At 39.9% G+C, this 23,537-nt stretch overlaps 1 protein-coding gene across 4 annotated transcripts in view; it reads left to right on the forward strand.

Annotated features, from left to right (window-relative positions):
* The first annotated feature begins 6,185 nt into the window (after positions 1-6,185).
* cdc14ab (cell division cycle 14Ab) overlaps positions 6,186-23,537 on the forward strand; it is a 32,797-nt gene continuing 15,445 nt past the window's right edge. For all 4 annotated transcript variants that reach the window (XM_080886709.1, XM_080886711.1, XM_080886710.1 and 1 more), the window contains exons 1-8: positions 6,186-6,577; positions 7,802-7,892; positions 8,385-8,460; positions 9,455-9,547; positions 10,949-11,028; positions 17,133-17,199; positions 17,557-17,619; positions 18,359-18,446. In XM_080886709.1, coding sequence (XP_080742835.1) covers positions 6,532-6,577; positions 7,802-7,892; positions 8,385-8,460; positions 9,455-9,547; positions 10,949-11,028; positions 17,133-17,199; positions 17,557-17,619; positions 18,359-18,446 — 604 coding nt within the window. In that variant the 5' untranslated portion in view covers positions 6,186-6,531. The remainder of the gene's footprint in view (positions 6,578-7,801; positions 7,893-8,384; positions 8,461-9,454; positions 9,548-10,948; positions 11,029-17,132; positions 17,200-17,556; positions 17,620-18,358; positions 18,447-23,537) is intronic.

Consider the following 23,537-nt stretch of genomic DNA (forward strand, 5'->3'; position numbering starts at 1 on the left):
TTCCAGTTCTATCTTTATCTGCATGCTTTGCTCAAGCTCATCATAAAACTGATTGCAATTCAACTACTGCGCAACCTTCAGTATGATTTCTTAAAAGCAATGGTTTTTGCTCAGAATCTACATTCATTGGAAGCATGCCCACTATGAACCGATGTATCGGGCCTCTACAGATGAGCGTACAGGCTGACTGGGAAGAGATGACTGCTGTGCTTCCCAAACCAAAATAAAATTCATTCAGCAAATGTACGGCATTCCCAGTTTACTTGTCCCACCTACAGGAGATCTGAAATATGGCAAATAGAAGCTTAATACAGGTATGGGGATTACAAAGGAGGAAGTTCTCAGTTGGGGTGGTTGTAGAGCAGGTTACAGACTAATGACAGGGTTGGTGGTTTGATCCTGGTGTTCATATGAATAGTAGGAAGCGCTTTGATGTAGATGCATGTGTGTGAATGTGATGTTGTATAAAGTGCTATGTAAGAGCCAATCCGTTTACAATTAGCCCTGTGCTGTGGCTTTATGTTGTTGTGTAGGAGCTGTGAGTGGAGGTTTATAGATATTTGACCACACACTCCTACTGTTTACATGGTTGCAAGATTTAGGCTCAAGAATTGCAGTTCATATGTAACCACTTTAATTTTGGACTGATGACTTAACCAGTTACTACACACAAACACAGGACATACACCAGGACAAGACACTGAGTCAATAGAAAAAAGTTTGTTTGTGTTTACTGCATGTTTTGAGGGACGCCTGTGTGGTTGTGTGCAGATCCAGTGTATAAATTGATATAAGAGAGAAAATCAGTCCACCAAAAAGAAAAACAAAGTTCTATCAGTACAACAGAGCTGTACATGTCTATAAAGTGAGGTACTGTTACGGGCACTGATGAAGTCGTTAATAGGAGGATTTACAGCTGTACGAGGGGCCTGTTTTGGCCAAATCAGCCGTGTTTTTTTATTCTGTGTTCAGCAAATCTTTTGAATTTTTTTTTTATCTTATGTTGTGGCCTGTGGTGTCTTTCTAGTTATTTAAGTTTTATGTCACCCCCAGAACTGGCAGGAGGGGATGACCCTAACTCTTCACACCACCTGTTCCTCAGGTTCCACAGAGTGCTCCACATCCACATTGCCCAGCTCTCTGGGCTTTGGGCCATGACTTTCCATGCCTGTTTGGATCTCCCTTTCTTCATGTTTTCAATACTTTTGCCATGTGTCATTTCTCATTATTGCGCATAAATTAAATTATGGACATCTATGGTTTTCTCTCCATGTGTGAATTGGATGGGTTGGTACTGAAAATTTCACTGAAAAACTGGTGAAAATTTCATATCAATAGCACCTTCAGAAATATTTTTACTTAGACAACTGGTGACGTGTTCAAAACGTATGTTACTCACTGTGTATTATGTGGGTGGTTGAATGGTTAGGTATTGGCAGGGTTTTTAAAACATTTTTGTAGCTTTTCTACCCCATGCAGTTTCTTCCCAAATAGCATCAAAGTGTTTTTGATGTAAAAACTGAATGTGTGCTGGGTAACTGGCTCCTGACTATTCTAGACCTGCACTTCCTGTGTCCTATGGTCCTGTTTCCGTGATGTCATTAGTTATTGTGTTGGTTGCCCCTCTAACTCACCTGCGGTAGGTGACATGATGTACAGTGTGCATAGCAGGAAGTCCAGCTCAGAATGTGTGTTGAAACCTGAGGAGGCTGTAAACTCACACCTCTGTCCCCTCTGGAACCAGGGGTAACCCAATCCAGGGCACCTGACACCTCTTTCCTTCAGCTGTACCCTTACAGTCTGTTTGTTCCCCTGCAGCATGGCAGACACCGGGTCCTGGAGGACCCACCAGGTCAACCCTCTGATACTCCAGCCAGGACCCAGACCTGGACAAGGACCGGTACCGGGGCCGGGACCTGGATCAGGATCAGCTCCCAACTGTGTGTGGATCTCATTGATCGCAGGTGAGTTTGAAGTCATCATTGGGATACATACAGATGCTCAATGAAAGTTAAAGGACTACTCTGTAATACAAATACAGCAGGAAACTTTACCACAAACTCAGTCTGAGGTCAGAGGAAGGATCATTTCACCTACATTTCACACAGAATAGTTTAAAGAATTTTCTAGAAACTATTTGATTGACTTAGGAAAGACATAGGAAAAACAAAAGAATAGAAACTCCTATTTATTGTAGGGACTCATTATTGTAACTTTAATGACATATTCTTTTTCATATTTATCTATAAATATGACTTTTTATTGACTAAATGAGGCCTAAGCCCCATAACAAACACGTCTCTTGGTCATCTGCTTGAGGATTTACCATTAATTACAGATAATAGACTCAAAACACCTTGACCTTGGTTACCTTTGTTTATCCAGAAATGCTGATGTCTTGGATTTGGCTGGAGGAAGAAATCTAATTTCAATGAAATTATATTGCATTCAGAATTTCATTATTTACATTGCACTTACATGTTTCACATATTAAACAAATTTTAATATTAGACAAAGATAAAAGCTACCCAAACCTGTGTGAGAGAGTAACTGCTGCCTACACCTAAAAACTTGTGCCACCCTTGGCAGCAACAACTGCAATGAGTCTTTCACATCGTGGTGCTGGATTTTGGCCCACTGTTGCAGAATTGCTTCAACCTCATTGGAGGGTTTTTGAGCATGAGAAGAGCAGAATTTATGTTTCCACCAATTATACCAAGTGATCCAGTTCCTGAAGCAGCAAAGCATCCACAGACCATCGCACTACCACCACCATGTTTAACTGTTGCTGCTATGTCCTTCTTATGAAATGCTGTGTTCGTTTTATGGCAGATGTAACGGCAGTCAAACCTTAAAAAAGTTCATCTTTTGTCTCATCAGTCACAGAACATTTTCCCAACAGTCTTGGGATCATCAAGATGTTTTCTGGCCAATGTGAGATGAACTGTTGTGTTCTTTTTGCTCAGCAGCAGGTTTCTTCTTGAAACTCACGGCTGCCACTATTGCCCAGTCTCTTTCTTATTGTTGAATTATAAACTCTGTCCTTAACGGAGCCAAGCGAGGTCTGCAGTTCTTTAGATGTTTTGGGTTCTTTTGTGGCCTGGATGAGTCATCGGTGTGCTCTTGGAGCAATTATGCTGAAAACAGAGGATAGAAACAGAGTTGATAATGGCCTAAATTTAAAATGGACCGCTGTAATTTGGAGACAGCAACAAAGATGGTGTTGTAAGCTCACCTTGTTCAGACAGCAACAAGGGTGGGCAGTCACCAAGAGATGCCTCAAATAGGGTGAGACCTGTTGCAGTGGTTGATACTGGTTGGTTGATACCACACACCAAAGGTTGCTTCCTGCTCCTGGTTGGCTCTTTCGATTTGGCCATTAGTCTGCAGCTGGAAACCAGATGAGAGTCTAACATTTGGCCCAATGGCAATGCAGAACTCTTTCCAGACTCTCAAGGTGACTTGAGGGCCACTGTCTGAGATGATGACAACAAGTATCCCCTGGAGGCGGATCACATGGTCGATCGGTAGTTGATTCATTTGTAGTGCTGTAGGGAGCTAGAGTAGAGCAATGAAATGAGCAGCTTGGAGATCGATTCTCCAATGACGTTGTTAAGTGATAGCAGCGGCAACCCAATGACAAAATCCAGGGACAATGCATATACAGGTGGAGTACAGGTCTAAGTAATCCTGCAGGTGGAGAACTTGAAGATTTATTTTGGGCACAAATAAAAAAAGCAGGGAAAAGCAACACGGATGCATTTTGCTTTTCCGTTGCTACAAGAGCACTGCTCCTAAACCGTAAACCTGAGTAGAGGTGTCAAAGAAAACCATCTCTGCTGAGCGTCAAATGGTTGCAAACCTTGGCTAGGTCTACCTTCACTTTTGATAATGAAACCAAGAAAAGTCACAGATTCAACGCACCTGTCTCATGTTAACACACAGTCTGTTTTCTAGCTGTCTTTGTACCTGGAAAACATAGTCGTGGTGGTCTATAAAGTTCTTTGAGATGATGAGTATGTCATTTAGGAAGACAAAGATTAACTGGTTCAGAAAGTCCCGAAGCACGTTGCTCGAATCTTGTTCCGTTCAGTTGTGTAAATCCACAAAGAGCAGTAAACCTGTGAGCAGCCTCAGCAGCACGGGTCAACCAATCACAGCCTGAACACAAAGAAAATATACTGGAACCCACATTAGAAATCATTTTGTATTGTGATATTTGCCCCCACTCTGAGCCACCGCAGTTATTCTTAACATCCCCGCACCTACCGAACCCCACTTTAACCCCATACTCATTTTTCTGTTTAGGTGTTGAGGAAGACTCACCATCTACAATGTAGGCAACAGCAAATAGAACCGTTTAAAAAAAAAAAAAAAATTCCCTTTCTTTTTCTCTGTTTTATTAGAATTAGGATTTAGATTAAAATGTTTGTATTCCAATGTAATATCATAGTTTTATTAGTTTATCAATATAGTTCAGTTAGCTTTGCACATAAATGGCTGGTAGAAACGTCTTCCAAAGAGCTACTTTTTATTTTTTTTACTTTGAGTACATTTCAGAGCCCATACTTTTTCACTTTTACTTGAATCAGTTAAGTCAATATTTCAGTTTTTATCACAGTATACTTTTTGGCACAAGTGTCTGTACTTCAATGCACTTATTTTATATTATAAAGAAATCATCTTTTAACCCCTAAAAACAGCTTATGTAATTTTGAACTTTTATTTTTAAGTTCTTTTATAATTTGGCTAAAATCATTTGAGAGCTGAAACAACACGTAGAGATTATTTTTCAGCCCGTAAAGGTCTGAGAGTGATAAAGGCAGCTGGAAACATTTTAAAATGTCATTTTACTGTTAACTGGATTTTACTTTGAAAGGCAAGCACATTGAAACACCTTCTGTTTAAACAGTAGTACTCATGTAATGTGCACATTTTATCAGCTCAGATAAGTGACATCAATATAGGTGCGGTTTTACTTTAAAGGGGTTTTAAGCTGCTGTTTGAATGATCCAGATAGCAATGTCACATGCTGACTGCCATACACACTCACAAGATCAGCCATAATGATTTAGATAGAGAGAGAGATAGTGACATAGTAATACCAACAAGTCATATTGGAAAACATTTTTCACTGCGAGTAGCAGTACTTACCTAGTGTGCATAACGTGGACATGATTACAGTATAAAGACACCCTCTGCGTCTGATTTTCAGCTTAAAATTTGAAGCTGTTTTGTGAATGCTTTTAATGGCCAAGGTTGTTGGATGTCTGAGAGAACCATAAATCCATCATAATGAATATTATTTATATTTAATTATTTATTATAGTGATAGATGTTATCACACTGCAAGAGGAAAATTTCTTGAAAACAATCAAATGCGTCATAAAACTTTAAACTGCTACTGTGAAAAAAAGTAAAAGATATAAAAACATGGAAAAGTTCAAAGCCTTGTGACTCACAACCTTTGAATGGTGTTTCTTTGATAAAGTGTGCCTGAGATTGCTCTTGGTTTGTTACTTTTCAAGATACTCAGACAATTGCTGACTGAGTTGCCTGTCCTGATATAACTTTTGTGGGAGATCTCTCAAATCTGAAAGACAACTTACACATCAAATTGTTAAAGGAAAGAAGAAGAAGAAGAAGAAAACTGATAATTAATTGTTATTGCATTGGCACATTCAATAAGAATAATAAATGTGACAGTCACACCAACCCTCTATATGTGCTCATTACATCCATTTAACCCCCTGAGGTCTTCCTCGTTTCCTCCGCCCTCTCATCCTTTATCTTATATCACTTTCCCTCCTCTGCACATGTCCAAACCATCTCAATCTTGTCTCTCTCACTTTGTCTCCAAGTTGCTCAGTCTGAACTGTCCCTCTCATTGACTCATTTTTAACTCATATAATTTGTGTTCTTTTGTGAATAAAATACGGAGTTTTTGGCTTTGCAAATCGTTGCTCTGTTTTATTTACATCATTTCTTTTGGAACCAACTAGTTTTTTCTTTTTCCAGCTTATCAAATACTAGTCGAGTAGACCGAGTGATTGAAGGCCTCGTTATTTGTTTCCCAGTGGAACTTGAAAGCAACGCAGAAAGGCAGCATGTTCTGTTTGGTGATTGGCTGTCGTTGCTATGGGAGCGGCTCCCGTTGCTACAGTAACGTGTCTTAAGGAGGGATTTAGGCAATCTGAGTTTTAGAGTGTCGGATCGTCGTCGAGTGGTGCTAACATGCTAATATGAAGGCTGAGAATACTTGTCGTTATAAAACAGAAAGCAATGAATAGAAAGGATAGTATTTTCGAGGGGAGAAGCTGAAAAGACCAGTGTGGAACTAATGTGAAAGTTTCTAACTTTAGTTAAAACTCTGTTCAGCTGCCTGCTAGCCCGCTAACGGCTTATTGAACTGCTAGCAGTTCAGAAAAGTTTGTGGAGATAGCAGGCGGAGCCGAGACAGGTCAGGCGTTAGACGGATCCGTGACGGTGGCGGGTGCAAAACAGTCCCCGATCCTGTCTGCCTTGTTCAGGATGAGCCAGGACTCTGAGCTGCTGGGAGCCGTTGAGTTTATCAAAGGTAACTTTAACAGTATTGTTACAGAGTTAACAAGGGGACAAAAAAAGCACAATACATAGTTGTTAAACTATTTGTCACAACTCCACGGAGAACTGGGAGTTGTCGAGTTAAAAAAAAAAAAAAGTAAAATCCTATAAATAGAAAATCAACTTTATGCCATTACACAGCAGGTTAGTGATTGTTTCCATTGGTGACTGGTTTTATATAAAGTGATGTTGATGGATAACTTTGCTCAGCGCCTACTGAGCTGAAATAGAGATTGTGGCATCCTCTCAGATTTGATCAGTCATCGATGCTTCTAAAGAGGGTAACAGTGCTGTACACCTAGCAGCAGCATTCTGTAGAATTAGCCTTGGATTAGTTCCTTATCCTCTGCACTGTTTGGAGTCCCCAGGGCTGCCAACTCCGTGTTTTAAACAGAGATGACAGCTTGTCGTTTGTCGTATACGAGTAGATTCAGCGTGCACACAGAAAGGTCACTGTGGAGAGGCAGGCATTGCATAAAAACGTTTTTCTACACTGAGTTCTACACTGTATTCCCTCTCCAGTAACACTGATCAGTTTTGCTATGAATTAAACTAAAAAAACCGAATTTTCTGAAATCCATTGTAAGCTTACTGTGTGTAACTAAATAACTCAGTGCATCACTCAGAGCTGATAAGCAGAGCGAAAGAGCTGGTGAAAACATAGCAACAAAACCAATGCCATCTTTTATGAGTGTGTGTCTGTGTCTCATACTAGTGTATAAACAAGGATGAGAGGGTGAAAAATATGCTTCATCACTAAGGTTTGGATTTCAGAAATGAATGAGATGTTTGGACCTAAAATGTTGCTCACTCTGCCCCATTTTTTTTCCTTTTCCTGCTGCCTTTATTAGGCTTTCGTAATCTCTGAAGTTAAATTCAGAATTCCAGAAGATCAAACTGTAGCAATAATCAGTCCAGACTGTGTTGCACTACAATGTTCTTGTGGGTTTAAAAAAATAAAAATAAAGCTAAGCTCTTTACATAGAGACGAGCTTCCTAAACCCTCATTTCAGAGTTGTAGACATACAGGAACAGCACAACATAAAAGTAGAAGAAGCAGAATGCCCATAGTTGACCTGTGTGTTTTTTGGTAAGCGTTGAAGGTTCAAAACTTATCAGCAAGTTGTGGTATACAATGGAAAGGCAGTGATTTCCACAATCAGCAAATCTAACTGCCTTTCATATCTGTCTCTAACAGAGCGCCTGTATTTCGCCACGTTACGCAGTAAACCCAAAAGCACAGCCAACACACACTACTTCTGCACTGATGACGAGTTTGTGTATGAAAAGTAAGTATATCACACCTGCTGCACTGCATTCTGACTATGTGTGTTTTATATACAACTTGCAAAGCCAGGCATTTGTAACCAGCTTTGTCAACGAGTGTGTTTAATGTTGTATTTGAAGAGTGTACCAAGGATTTGAGCTGTGCATGTGTAACCTGGCACACACATAGTAGGTGAAAGAGGTGAGATGCATTCAACAGTGTAATATTTATTTATTTACTTTTTTTTTCTTTTTTTTTTTTTTAATGAAGTAAAAGGGATAAAAGCAACTGAGTGCTTTTCTGGATGCTGATGACTGGAAATTTTAGAGGCCTGACTGAACATTAAAAGAAGTTAGTCCTGCTTGGACAGTTAAAATGTTGAAGCGTGACCCCTTTACAGGAGAAATACCGTACTTCAGGAATTTAAATGGAGACTTTCACTCTCTGTATCACTTTCCTTTTCAGCCAGCAGGAGTCTGACTGACTGTATATTCTATGTCCTTTGTGTCTGCAGCTTCTACGCAGACTTTGGGCCTCTGAACCTGGCCATGTTGTACCGATACTGCTGCAAGCTCAACAAGAAGCTCAAGGTGAGTTTCTACTGCTGCCTCACCCTGTGCAGGAATGCCCAGAATGCAAAAGGACAGATGCAGGATGACACAATCTCACAGCAGGTTCACTCTGTGGCAGTGAGTGAACCTGCTGTGAGATTGTGTCATCTTATTTCCACTCCTCCTTCTGACTTCAAACCTCTGTTTTTTGTTTGCACGTTGCCACAGTGATTACATTCTTCTTGTCATTTGTCATGACGTCCAGCTGACTGGACGATCTGGATCCACAGCCTATGTTCATTCTCAAAACGCCCATATAAACACTGATCTGTGCTACGTGTTCATCCCACACCAGGCAGCACATCTTCTGCTGCCTTCACTTGTGCACTGCAGCCTCAAACTTTTCCAGGACTTACCCGACAGACGTGCAAGCAAAAACAAAACGGTCCTCATTTTTAAGGTGCTTTACAAAACTAAACATTATGGCTAACAGATGGATTTTACCATTTCGGTGCAGCTACCCAATCAATGAAGAAGCACTTACTGCTTAAAGAGCAAGAGTGAAAGTAGACAGTATATCCTCAGTTATAACAAAACTCATTTTTACAGCCGGGTGCAGCACAAAAGTGACCCATGAGTTTTTGGTTCTGTTACTACTTTTCTAACATAAACCCATGTAAGTCTGACTGCAACCAACTAACCGACCTGATGACTTAATGTTTGGTATTAACAGAAGATGGCACTAGACATGTTTTTAAAACTCAACTTTAAGCACCATCCATCCATCCATCTTCATCCGCTTTATCCGAGGCCGGGTCGCGGGGGCAGCAGCCTAAGCAAAGAGGCCCAGACCTCCCTCTCCCCAGCCACCTCCTCCAGCTTATCCCCTTTAAGCACTTATTTCTTAATTCCAGCTACAGTTACATATATGTCAGTTTTTGAGAGCAGGGCTCCATGGTGTAAATTAGTCTTTATGCATTTAGTGTTTCATGTCCACTTTGTTTAACCGTGGGTTCTTTCTTGTTGTTGGCAGTCATTCACACTGACCAGGAAGCGAATTGTTCATTACACCAGCTTCGATCAAAGGAAGAGATCCAACGCGGCTGTGCTGATTGGTGGCTATGCTGTGAGTACATCTCTGCTTCTTATCCATCTTTGTGTATAAATCAGAGCTTTTCATAGGAGAGGTGAAGCTAACAAACAAAAAGTTAAGGAAAGAAGAACAAGTGACATGTGTTTTGTTTTTGATCATCTTTGCAGTGTTTTGAACTAATTTGTCAGTTGTGTGACATCATCGGCACACACACACGCACACAATGGAAGGGCAGGCCCATTAATAGGTGCACTTGATCTCAAACTATGTAAGGTGTAATTCAGCTTAAGGCATTTAAGTTGACTTAATTTACTTCCAGAAGTGCATAACACTAAAGAGGACAAAGTGTACCAAATACTTTCCAAGCTCCTTAGACTACCAAATACTCAGCAGTGATGTTGTTAAATGGGGGAAAAAAATGTAATCTACAAAAACTCAGCAATAATCTTCAAAGTGTTCATTATGACTGTTCTTTAATGGATATCACTAATGGATATCAACTGCGCACATGCTTCTGTCCATCAGCAATGGGGCTGGGTATTGCCACTGATTTCTATAATCAATTTGATTCTGATTCACAAGGTCTCGATTTGATTCAGTATTGACTCAGTCAGAAATATTATAATTCTGATCATTTATCAGTACATATCCATATTAAAAACAAAGCTGACACTTGTGAGACTTCAGAGGTATAAGCATCACAGCAGATGCCTTTGTGTCAAAGTAACTGAAGATAAAATGCAGAAAAAACATGAAGCAGATTTTCCTGGCCTGGCTTTTTATAGCCGATAACCACCTTAAAAACATTCTGCAGTAGATGAAAAATGGAAGAAAACCATGAATCTGCATATGAACATTACCTGATGCTGCTTAAGTGAAGCAGAGCAAAGTTACAGAGGTTTTATTACAGACTGAGCTAAGTGTTTTGCAATTTGGCATCATTTGTAAAAGTTTAAAATTCTTCTGTATTAAAGAGCAGAAATGAGGCTTTCTTGTCAGAGGTAATTTTGGGGGGATCTCCCAAAACAGCAGCAGACAGCGCTAAACACAACGGTGTGTTCGTTAGACTCGTGGATTACTGCTTTTTTTTTTTTTTTTTTTTGTAGTCATTTCCGTCATTTCCAGGTTTCAAAAAAGGTGGTTTTGATTTTCATGGATGAGACTCTCTCATGACTCAGTGAGCAGTGCTGCTGGATTCTCCACATTTCAGTTCCTGTCGCCTCATTTAATCAGTCTGTGATTTCTGTGCACGTTATCTTGTCACTACATTGAAATAAACCCTTAAACAATTGTTAAATCTTCAGCTTCTTCCGTCATCATTCTGATCCGTTTTATAGCCAAAGTTGTACAAAACTATGTTTTGGTATCAATTTTTAGCTTCTTAAAAACATTCAGCATTTTTTAAATGCATTCTCTATTAATATCTGTCCTCAGGTGATTTACTTGAAGAAGACCCCAGAAGAAGCCTACAGAGCTTTGATCTCAGGCTCAAATGCTGCTTACCTGCCTTTCAGGTGAGTCTCTCAACAGTAGTATTACTGCAGCAAGTACATTTACCATACTAGACATCTGTACCAGCACTGTTGAAGATCCATAACTTGCAGTTCAAGTTGGAGATTAAAACAAAAAACAACAAATGACAAGGTTGATTCAAAATAAGAATTCTTTTTTTATTCCATTTGTGTGCTGCATTTCCAAAATTAAATGGTGACTTGTCTGAAAAATAATAGTATTTAGTGTTCTTATGAGCTGAGTTAAATGTTGTGAAGCAAACAACAACAACAGATCTGTCTTCAGGCTGGCGACCTAGCCGCCCCTACCTTACAATGCTCTTGGCTAGTAGAAAGCATATGTTGGTTATACACTTTTGCTTTCTACTGTAGCACTATTTGTTTCTAATAATTTGAATGCATTATTATCTCTGTGGAAGTTTAATAAAATAAAATATTTTCAGAGGACTTCTCTGGTATCAGTATTGAGATGCAAATTTCTTTATTTTGATGGGATTATCTTATTTTGTGGCATTAAACCAAAGCTGTACGGTTACAATGTTGAATATCCAAAAGTAGAAAGGTAGCGTTTGCCCAAAATCCCCCAAATCTAATTTTTATCACTCTATTATGGTCATGTCAACAAACATGTCTACTAACGCTAAGCCAATCAAAACTAAAAAAAAAAACTTCAACACCAAATTATTATTTTTAACAATTAATGGCGACACCACCATAATGTGTTTTCAGCAGCACAAAAATGTCCTCCTATTGATGTCGAAAAGCTTTCCAAGAACACAGAGTAAGGTACATTTTTAGTCCTTAGCTTAGATTTTGTGTGTGTGTGTGTGTGTGTGTGTGTGTGTGTGTGTGTGTGTGTGTGTGTGTGTGTGTGTGAGTGAGTGTGAATCTTATTTTATCTTTTATTCTAAAAGACCTGTGGTTTTCCTCTGAATATTTAACATTTGTCATTAATAAAACAAAAGTCATTCTTACTAAAATAAGTTTAGGGATGCAGCTATCGTTTAAGTGAAGCGTGTTAGCAGTTTGTATACCACAGCTAACAGTCACTGAGAGACCGACCCAGAGCAGATGAGCTCTGTGTAAGAGTGCGTGCTTACAATAAAGGACTTCTTGTTGTCACTCACTGAATTGTTACATAACAGCTGAGCGTGCTGTTGAACGGAGGAGGACTCTGTTTTTCTGGTGGCCTCATGAGAAGCTTTGAGGTCTCACCTGGCTGCTAATGGATTAAACATGATGGGTAGGGCCCACCTTTCCAGGGAGGGTTAGTAGTGAAACGTTCAGTGTCTGATCACAGCTCCATTAAGTTGTAGCTATAAAGGATTCAGACCCCTGAAGCAGCTGCAGCAAACACTACTCCTAAAGACTGAGGCCATCTGTTGGAGGTGCAGCTTGGGTGTCTGGGTCTGAACAGAAATAAGAAGAATGTTTAAAATAAAAATGACATGTCTGTTTTTGCCACACCAGATGTTGGAGCAGTGTGTTGTTGTTGTTGTTGTTGTTTTTGTTAAATAAATGGTAAATAAAGTGCAGCGCCTCAATTTTAATCCAATGAACCGAGGAATATGAACACACGTCAGTGCTGACCAAGATATTCATCCATAAAAACAGGAGGGAAGAAGAGTCATTTTAATCTGTTTGGGCCACTCTGTCATCATCACAGTCAAAACACATTATTTCATTCATAGTTTGTTATATAATATTTAAATTGCAACAGCTCTGCTTTCATGATTTAGGCCAATAAGAACTTTCATTAGATAAAACTAAATACTAATTTTACTTTTGATTTTAAATGTAATTATTCAGCTGTAAGAAGAGAGCGACAAAACTTGTGAAAACAGAAACTAAAGATCTGAATGTGGAAAAATGGATCAGACACAGTTTACTGATGGACCTTGGGTGTTAGTTACCCAGAGTGGCTCTGCCCTCAGGTCTGTTTTATTAAAAATAAATAAATAAAACCGTTTGCTGCTTATGAACAATTCCAATAATAGTAATAGAGAATTCCATTATTGGATAAAAATGCTTAAAGACAAACTCCCGGTGTAAGCATTTATAATTTAATCTAATATCACCCTTCATTAACAGATGATGGGCTCCCTGATGGTCACAGTTTCACATTTAACTAAAAAACAGGTTGACAGGTGCATTCATATTCACAGTCACAATTAAAATGATGGAGACTACTTATATTTTATTCTGAGATTATTATAAATCTGTGTATAAATAAATGATGACAGAATGTCTGTAAAAGTGTTCATGTTAAATACACAAAATAGGTTTCAGTATTTGTTTCAAACATAAACTTCTGGAAATTAATTGACTCACCTATGCACCCCGATAGCAACTTAATGAATGATGAAATGAATTGATGTCTGTCAGCTGGTTCAGGTGCAGCAGGAGGGGAGGAGTCAGGGAAACTCAGGCTGTTGAAGAAAACCTGCCAGCAAGCAGGGGTCCGTTCTTCGTACCTCGCTTACTACATCCAAGATCAAATGACACATCCAAGACCAAATCAGCTCGCTAATCCGGTTCTCCGAACACACCTGCTGTTGACGATTAGTACAGCTGGATGAAGTAATGTGAGATCACTGGGTGTCGTAAAAGGGGCTACGCATCGATAGTAGAAACATTGATCGGCAACCCTCTGATTGGTCGGCGAAAATGTCGAAGGAGCGCGCTCGGTATTTTTCGGCAGCAGAGCAAGAACTCTTGAGTGAGGGATTTCAGGAGTTTCAGAGTTTAATTAAAATGCAAGGGAACACTGCAAAGGCTGCAAAAGCAAGGAGAGAGGGCTGGCAGAAAGTTGCTGACAAATTAAACTCGTAAGTAATGTAATAATAATAATAATGGATTGGATTTATATAGCGCTTTTCAAGGCACCTAAAGCGCTTTACAATGCCACTATTCATTCACTCTCACATTCACACACTGGTGGAGGCAGCTACGGTTGTAGCCACAGCTGCCCTGGGGCAGACTGACAGAAGCCAGGCTGCCATATCGCGCCATCGGCCCCTCTGGCCAACACCAGTAGGCTGTAGGGTAAATTTATTATATTACACTATATTATATTATATCATATTATACTATATTACATTATATCCTCTTTCACATTAGAGCCACGACAGGACCCACTAGAACATGGGAACAAGTAAAAGTGAAATATAAGAATATTCTACAGAATGGTAATATTTATCACTTATATTGCTTTTAGTCTCTTGAAAAGAGACCCTGAAATAATCTGTTTGTTTGTTTATAACAGCAACCAAGAAAAGGGCAGAGCAAAAAAAGACAGGTGGTGGTCCTGCACCCCTCGTCAACAAGTTGGTTAAGTGAATAATACCCTCACGGGAAAATCGATATCTCTCTATGAGCACACTGTCGCGCTGAGCTAAAGGATCCTGTCTGTCCCGCAATATACGCTGAATTCTGAGGACTCTCCTTATCAATCTTGCACCTTCTGCAATGGGTGGCTCGCGTAAACGGACAGGACATGGCTGCGACAGACTTCCCAAATCCACCTTCGCTTTTATAGCCGTGGTCTCTCATCTTGATTACACGAAGTAATTTACTATTACTACTCTATAATATGAATTACATCTGAAATAATCAAATACATGAAATAGAATGATTAATAGTACATTTCCCTTTTTTTAGGAAATGACCTGTATGTATCTGTATGGAATCAATAAAAGGATCAAATACTGCATTATCTTTAGTTGCATTGATAATATTTATTTGTGGTAAAACAGTGGTAAAATGTCGCTGTTGCTTTTGTATAAATGAAGCGGACATACCTGAGTGGCCGCGATCTAATCCTGTTTACATAAAGTAAGCCTGCTCCCGAGCAGGTTTACGCTTACGGATCTGTTGCCATGACAGCAAGTCCCGGATGAGCTTCGGAGAACCGAATGATCCAAGATCACGCGAAATCGTCAACAATCAAATCCAGCTAACTTACTTAGCGAGGTACGAAGAACGGACCCCAGGGGCCCGTTCTTCGTTCTTTCGCGTGATCTTGGATCATTCGGTTCTCCGAAGCTCATCCGGGACTTGCTGTCATAGCAACAGATCCATAAGCGTAAACCTGCTCGGGAGCAGGTTTACTTTATGTAAACAGGATTAGATCGCGGCCACGCAGGTATGTCTGCTTCATTTATACGAAAGCAACAGCGATATTCCACCACTGTTTCACCATAAATAAAAAACATCAATGTAACTAAAGATAATGCAGCACTTGATCCTTTTATTGATTTCACACAGATACATACAGGCCATTTCCTAAAAAAGGGAAATGTACTATTAACATTCTATTACATGTATGTGATTATTACAGATGTAATTCATATTTCAGAGTAGTAATTGCAAATTACTCCATGTAATCAAGATGAGAGACCACGGCTATAAAAGCGAAGGTGGATTTGGGAAGTCTGTCGCAGCCATGTCCTGTCCGTATACGCGAGCCACCCATTGCGGAAGGTGCAAGATTGATAAGGAGAGTCCTCAGAATTCAGCGTATATTGCGGGATAGACAGGATCCTTTAGCGCAGCGCGACAGTGTGCTCATAGAGAGATATCGATTTTCCCGTGAGGGTATTATTCACTTAACCAACTTGTTGACGAGGGGATGCAGGACCACCACCTGTCTTTTTTTGCTCTGCCCTTTTCTTGGTTGCTGTTATAAACAAACAAACAGATTATTTCAGGGTCTCTTTCCAAGAGACGAAAAGCAATATAAGTGATAAATATTACCATTCTGTAGGATATTCTTATATTTCACTTTTACTTGTTCCCATGTTCTAGTGGGTCCTGTTGTGGCTCTAATCTGAAAGGGGATATAATATAACATATTATAATGTAATATAATATTGGATAATATAGTGTAATATAATAAATCTACCCTACCGCCTACTGGTGTTGGCCAGAGGGGCCGATGGCGCAATATGGCAGCCTGGCTTCTGTCAGTCTGCCCCAGGGCAGCTGTGGCTACAACCGTAGCTGCCTCCACCAGTGTGTGAATGTGAGAGTGACTGAATAGTGCTATTGTAAAGCGCTTTGGGTGCCTTGAAAAGCGCTATATAAATCCACTCCATTATTATTATTGTTATTATTAAATTACTTACGAGTTTAATTTGTCAGTAACTTTCTGCCAGCCCTCTCTCCTTGCTTTTGCAGCCTTGCGTTCTGATTAAACTCTGAAACTCCTGAAATCCCTCACTCAAGAGTTCTTGCTCTGCTGCCGAAAAATACCGAGCGCGCTCCTTCGACATTTTCGCCGACCAATCAGAGGGTTGCCGATCAATGTTTCTACTATCGATGCGTAGCTCCTTTTACGACACCCAGTGATCTCACATTACTTCATCCAGCTGTACTAATCGTCAACAGCAGGTGTGTTCGGAGAACCGGATTAGCGAGCTCACGGTTAGCGCGATGATTTGGTCTTGGATGTGTCATTTGATCTTGGATGTAGTAAGCGACGTACGAAGAACGGGCCCCAGGTGTGTGTTACCTTGGTAACTGATTCAGGATTGAAGTTGATGCTCTTTCTGGAACAGAAAACCAGAGTGTCCCTCATCTCAGGGTTAACAAACTCAGAGTTGATAGCCAAACCTACTTCTTGGAATACCCACATGGACATGGTCACCTAAAACTTGGATGGTGTACATATCAATAAAAGAAGGAAAACTGTTGCATAAGCGAAAACCTGGAGCGATCCCTTATGTGTCAGGACTCGGAACAGTTAAGATACAGTTTCTCTAAACACAGCGTCTCTGTGTCTTTTAAACCCCAAAACATGCTGCGCCAAAAATTGGTGCACCCCAAGGATCGGGTCTCCCAACACAGAGTAATATAGTGTACGCTGTGAAGTGCCAGGAGGATTGCCATGATTTATACATCGGGGAAACCAAACAACCTCTGGCGAAGCGCAGCAGATAAAAGCTAACTCATCAAGTCAGGACTACGCAGTCTATACACACCTTCAGGCCAGTGGACGCTCTCTCAATGACTAGGATGTGGTGGTGGGAGGAACGTTGGTTTGGGCGGGCAGTCAAGGAGGCCATTTATATGAATGTATGGTGTCTTCACAATATGTATCTCTGCAGGGATGCTTCTTTTGGGAATTGTACCTTCAACCTGACTGTGTTGGACTGCTTGCAGGGCATCAGGAAGGTGAGGTCAATGTGCCATCTGCTGAGTACTTGAATTTAAAATCTTAGTTTATTGGATTAATGACATTTTTTTTTCCACAGTAGATGTTCCACACTACCTTTTTTCTGTGGGCATTATTACATTTTCTGTTTCTTTTAGTGTCTATAGTACAGTTTACACACGTTACATTTACATAGATCAAATTACTCTTGTAATGTACTGAGTTCTACATTTTTAACATTTTTGTTATATCTTTTATATCTTTATATTTTATTGCTCTGCTAGACCATTACTGCAGCCATCTTGCAGCTTTGTTGCCGATCTTTCTGCCCTCAGTTTTGTTCAGTTGTTTACAGAGTCAATCATTCTGTGTTTCAGGCTCTGCAGCATGGCTTCTTCAACTTCGAAACCTTTGATGTAGACGAGTACGAACACTATGAGGTATGAATACTCGCATCATTAGTTGCCAGCCGCTGCCAGTGTTTACTTCATCAAGTCAGTCTTTAAAATTCAGTTAGAAGGGAAAGGTTTAGAAAGACAAAAAACCAATCTGAGCCTGGTTGACAGTCATATAACTTTAGACATCAAAGCAAAACACGAAGAGAGTCACTCCAACTGAGTTCTGTCTACATTTGTAATGAATTAAGATTTGTTTTAAAGAAAGTCAGCACAAAATTAATACAAAATTCAGCGTGTTTGTTTTGCAGACTAAAAGGATGTTTACTATTCTCACATTATGTAGACAAAAGCACTCCTTGCAGAATGGAAAGAATCTTACTATAATGCGCAAAATCATGAGTTGAGCAAGCAAGCTTGGCACACAGGTACATCTTAGACCCCTGTCGCTTCTTATCTATATCAAATATTGATGGAAATACACATAAATATACAGGAAGTTCCCCTTGTTTACATAAACAGCATCTACCACTCGTATTTGTAATTTTCTTAATTTGATTAAGTACAGCTCTCAGGGCATTATTAGTTAAAATTTAACTGACAAATATTCAGGATTTTCATCATCATTTCTTGCGTGGAACTGCAAGCATTCATTCATGATCTAAATAATTGATAGTCTTGTAATTAGCTTTGTTAATCTGATGTGTGTGCTTGCTTTTACTCTTAATGGAATTTTGACTACATCTTCTAAAGGTTTTTTGTTGTTGTTGTTTTTTGTTGGTAGCGCGTGGAGAATGGAGATCTGAACTGGATTGTACCAGGAAAGTTTTTGGCCTTCAGTGGTCCTCATCCTAAAACTAAAGTTGAGAACGGTGAGTGAACGTGTTCAGACTGCAGCCTGTCTTTTCTGCAATAGCAAGGGAGTCGGGTGTGTGTTGTTTTAGCATATATTATCATTTTCTTGTCTGTTATCAATTTGGTCGGTTGTGGAAATGGGGGGTGGAGTGGGTTTAGGGTTAGAACACCTCCAGTTACATCATCAGAAGGTCAGATACCATTACCTCAGCTGGGGTATACCAGGGATGAGCATTTAATTTACACGAATTATGAGGTCCGGGGCAATAAGATAAACTCAGTCTGCTCAGTATTCATTTTGTGTCGTTATAAACTTTTACTGGTAAGAGTAGACGTTAGTTAGGCATTGGAAAATGTGAAATGTTTTTGCCCCCTGGTAGTGTCTCCCATGGCAAATTGAATGATTCAAAAACCCCTAAGAGCAGAAGATCCAGGGAACAGTTTACTTTGCCTGGGATAGGCTTACTAGGGCCCCCGCCCTCAAGCCAGGCCCAGGGAGGGTGCCTGAGGGTAAGCTACTGGTGGCTGGTCCATAGTCTGTAGGGCCCGGTCGGGCACAACCCGAAAAGGGACATGGGCCCACATACCTGTAGGCCCACCACCCGCAGAAGGCGACGTAAGCGTCCGTTGCATTGTGTGCTGTGTGGTTCCCGCTTGCAAACAGTCAGGTTCTTGTATTTTGTCTGCACATTGGGCCTCATAGTGATTGAAACACAGCTCTCTGTTCTCCACAAACTAAGCGCTTGGCTATGTTGCTGCCGATGACAGAAAATAAATACTTAAAATTCCATATTTTAGTAAAAACTAGAGATGGCACGATACCACTTTTTTATGTCCGATACCGATATCATAAATTTGGATATCTGCCGATACCGATATGAATCCGATATAGTGTTTTTTTAATCAATAAAAATGTTTTTTTAATATCTTGCTGCATTTTGTATAAGTTCATACTCAAGTTTAAATAAACAACAACACTAAAGCTATTCTGTTATACCTGTATGTAAAAAAAAATACACTGCACCCAAAATATTTCATAGTTCAGCAAAACTGATCAATCTAATAAACTTAAACCTACACCATCATCCCTATTCTGGTATTTTAAAGAGTACTTAGCAGAAATATTAAGCAATCTAACTAATAGGGTTGCAAACGCCCAGCAAAATGATGCTTAATTGACGTAATCAACTTTAATCTGACGCAGTGTGAAAAAAAAAATGCACAGAAATAAATTATTTTTCAAGAATAATTAAATAGATTCAACATCTTTCTTCAACAGATTTGCAGACTGCACAGATGGTATCTTCCCAAAGGGAAAAATACTATCCGGTTGTTCAGTGATGACGCGACGAATCCTACTTCCGGGTCTAAAGTAGTCTGCGTTTAATATGGCTTTTGTGTTGTTAACATGTTTAATGTTATGTATTTTCTTCTATTTGATCTCAAAAAGCTCCTAAAACAGTCAGTGATCACTGTTGACCTCCCTCGGCTTTTATTACCGCTAATCATTTATTTAAGCTCAGTTTTTAAAACCTTAGGATGAAACTACAGCCCAGCCCATGCAGCAGTATATGAATGACTAACCTCATATGTGGATGGATCTCAGTTGTTCTCCTGGCTGAAGTTTGGTCCTTTTACAGCATCCTGCCATGCGATTACATTTGTTCCTGACCACCGACAACACTCACGTTAACTTTTATCGAGTGGGAAAAAAAGTTAGCTTGTTTATATTAAGCTAACATAGCTGTGTCGCTAGCGGTCACGTAGCACATCATTATATACCAGCTAGCCCAACTTCAGTAACCCTACAAACGTCACTGCTGTTTAGTTTTCTGTCTTCATTTATGCTGGAAGTGATAGCAGAGCTGTACGTTTTAATTTGTTTCCAAAACCCCGCAGTCAGGACATGCTATATTGTATTTAGATAGAAGCTAGCGAGCTAACTCCCTGCTAACTTCTAACTCCGTTAAATGTCATAAATTCCGTTTTCATGGCTGCCTGGATGTTAAACTCAATTGTTACACCTGGTAGAGCAGAACGCTGATCATTTTATTAAAGATGAAAGACTTTAGACAGTTTTTCAACTCTCAGTAATGCCATAGTGATCGTTTGATATATGGACCTGCAGCGGAGTTTAGACCCAGACACGGCTAGTGACGTCAGACTGAACAATCGGATAGCTTACTAGGGTATATTAGACTTAACAGTTACTATATACAGTAATGGACTTCCATACATTTTACATCAGATTAAAACTTTGGGTGTAAGATTCAGATAATTATTTAATAAAAGCTAGACATTTTAAATGAGAATAAGAAAGAAAAGTATGTCTTTGTGCCCCCTTTTCCCTGTTCATGCCCTATCGGCCCCCCTGGCTAAACTTTGCTAGATCCGCCCCTGCACAGTTACCAGCCGTCAGCTGCGTAGAAAAGGATCCTGGTGTAGAAAGTAATATTAAATCAATTCTAACAGCAGCTTATCAAGCTTAAACGTGCTGCTGTTGTCCAGCCGCTGGTTTCCTCTTTCTGGCGCGAAGTGGGGCAAAAACAAAGAAGAGAGATGGACTTTTGACAGAAAAGCAGATCAGCTGATCATTAAGCAGTTTCATGATTGAAGTAGCAGCAGGAGAGGGAGGGAGAGAGAGGCAGTCGCTCCATATATCGGTTGTTAAGCTTAACGTGGGAATGCTTTACAAACATTCAGAGATGAACTTAAGCATTTGCTTTACTTCTCTCGGGGATAACTTCCTCGGAGATGAAATGCTGGTTTGGTAGCTATGCTACAAATACACACAGCCGCTCTATCACGTGATGCATACTGCTCCGACGTGCTATGGTTATGAGCCGAGTTACGCCGTGTCGCAAGTTTTTTGAGGTGCTTTTTTTGATATTTAATGGATCGGATTCCATTTTTTTATTTCTCTCCGATATCCGATCCAGTAATTTACGTCAGTATCGGACCGATACGTAATATCGGATCGGTCCATCTCTAGTAAAAACCCTACAATCATCTTCATGCATCCACTAGTAAATTAAAAAAACAGTAGTCTTCTATATAGTTGTGTTGTGATTTGCCACAGACTGCATGCAAACTGCATGAATGTATACTTATGTACTTTAAATCTTAATTTACCATTGACCTCATGTGGGCCAGTCAGCAACAACCAAGGGACTAGATGTGGCCAATGGGCCATACAATGCTCAGTTTGCCCTATTGGCTGGCTCAGCAATGCTCCTGTCAGGAGGAACTAGGGAATCCTATATAATAGGGTGACATGGTGTCAGATGACATTCAAAAATCTGATCTTGCTACTCACAGATGTCCACAGTTGAGTGCACAATGCAGTCACTGGGAACTTTGTTATGCTGCAGTTATATACTAGTTCACAAGAAGTAGCAACACTGTCCTGTAGCTAGTGCTTGTATTGAGTGTGTTGAGTAGCAGATGCTACTACCACAATGCCGGATTTACACAGCTTACTATCCCCGTCTCTGGGTGCCAGGAGACTAGTGTTAAATGGTTGTAGCATAGGTCTGAAGTATGGCGGGGTCACATACTCCTCTCCTGCAAAAGCATCAGTGAAGTGTTGAAGGGGTTTCTGAACTGGCTTCTAAGTATCCTGGCATGTAGGTACAACAGGCCTGGTTTTCATGTTGACAGAGTGGGCTTTAGATGGGGTCTTTCCTATTCCAGGACCCTCTCTCAAGCATTAGCAGTCTTCATTCCCAGTGAGTGGCTGTCATGGTGATGAGCTGGTGGTGAACTGGTAGACATGGCATAGAAATGGCCTAGGCGGTATTGGCGTTGTCGTGTTGTGTCATGTTATGTAACACATAAAATAATAACCAAAAAAAAAAGTAAATCTTTCATTTTTATGTAAAAAGGCATATCAAAGACAAATTAACATCCACCTGCGTTTAGTAGAGATATATAAGTTTACTGTGTTGCATAATGTGTAAACTACAAATGCCTTTAGCTTGTAAATATTGGTGAAATCACCAGCAAATGAGGGAAATTGATGTTTCGTTGTTGTTGTTGTTTTTTTTAATAGATCTTTTCAGTCTCTAATAATTATATATGTAAACTACATCCCTGTCTCTACTCAGCTGGGGCTCTCATTCACTCTTACAATCTTCAGTCTAACACACATGCACACACTCCAGTAGGGTTAACAGTTTATGTTACGGAGTTTCACTTTTACAAGTTGTAAGCTGTGTACATCTAAACACTTCAAATAGATAAACTGTTGTTCATTAGCCATATTAACTCTTTAAATCTATACAACTTTTACTTTTTCATATTTTTTTTCTCATTTCAGACCAGTTGATTTAGTTTTGCACTCACCAATAGCCAGATGAAATCTGTAATTTTCTGTAAACTTCTAGCCTGCTTGTGCCACTGTGGGATCTTCCCACGTTATCAACTGCCCTGTGCTGTTCCCTGTTTGAAGCCCGGGGACAGATTTGGTCAAAAGGCTGTCTTAAAGAGAGATTGCTGATTGTTAATTGCTTTCATTCAATTCAGTTCAATTCAGTTCAATTAAATTGTATTTATACAGCGCCATATCACAACAACAGTTGCCTCGTGGTGCTTTATATTGTAAGGTAGACCCTACAATAATACATACTTAGTCTTAGTCTTGGTTAAGCGTGTAGCGGAGATCCATGCTCTCCCTCAGCCCTTCCCACTATGGTTTTCCATTTGGTACCTAGTTCATGAATCTATCTGAAAATGTGAAATTATACACTGTATGCCACTGGTTGGCTAGTCACTCGATGATCATAAGAATGACTCCTTCATGAAAATCCAAACTGCAAATTTTGAAACTCAGCAGCAAGGGAAATGGCCAAACCGAACAGCGTGGTCCCAGAGCCTGAAAAAAAAAAAAAAAGCAGGCGTACAATCGCCTCGACATCCGCCCTTGTTGTTGTTTTTGTGTCACATACAAATGATGCCACAACTTTTAAATGCATCGCTATAACGGTCCACATGTTGAGGTGGTATTCAATTTTAATGCAAAACAACGGAAACAGTAGAGTTGAGTCAAGTTGAAGGATGTCATTTACAAAAACATTTAGGAATATTTATGTTTAGTGCTAATAAAGTAA

The sequence above is a fragment of the Rhamphochromis sp. 'chilingali' genome (genome assembly GCF_963969265.1).
Source record: "Rhamphochromis sp. 'chilingali' genome assembly, chromosome: 7".
NCBI lineage: Eukaryota > Metazoa > Chordata > Actinopteri > Cichliformes > Cichlidae > Rhamphochromis > Rhamphochromis sp. 'chilingali'.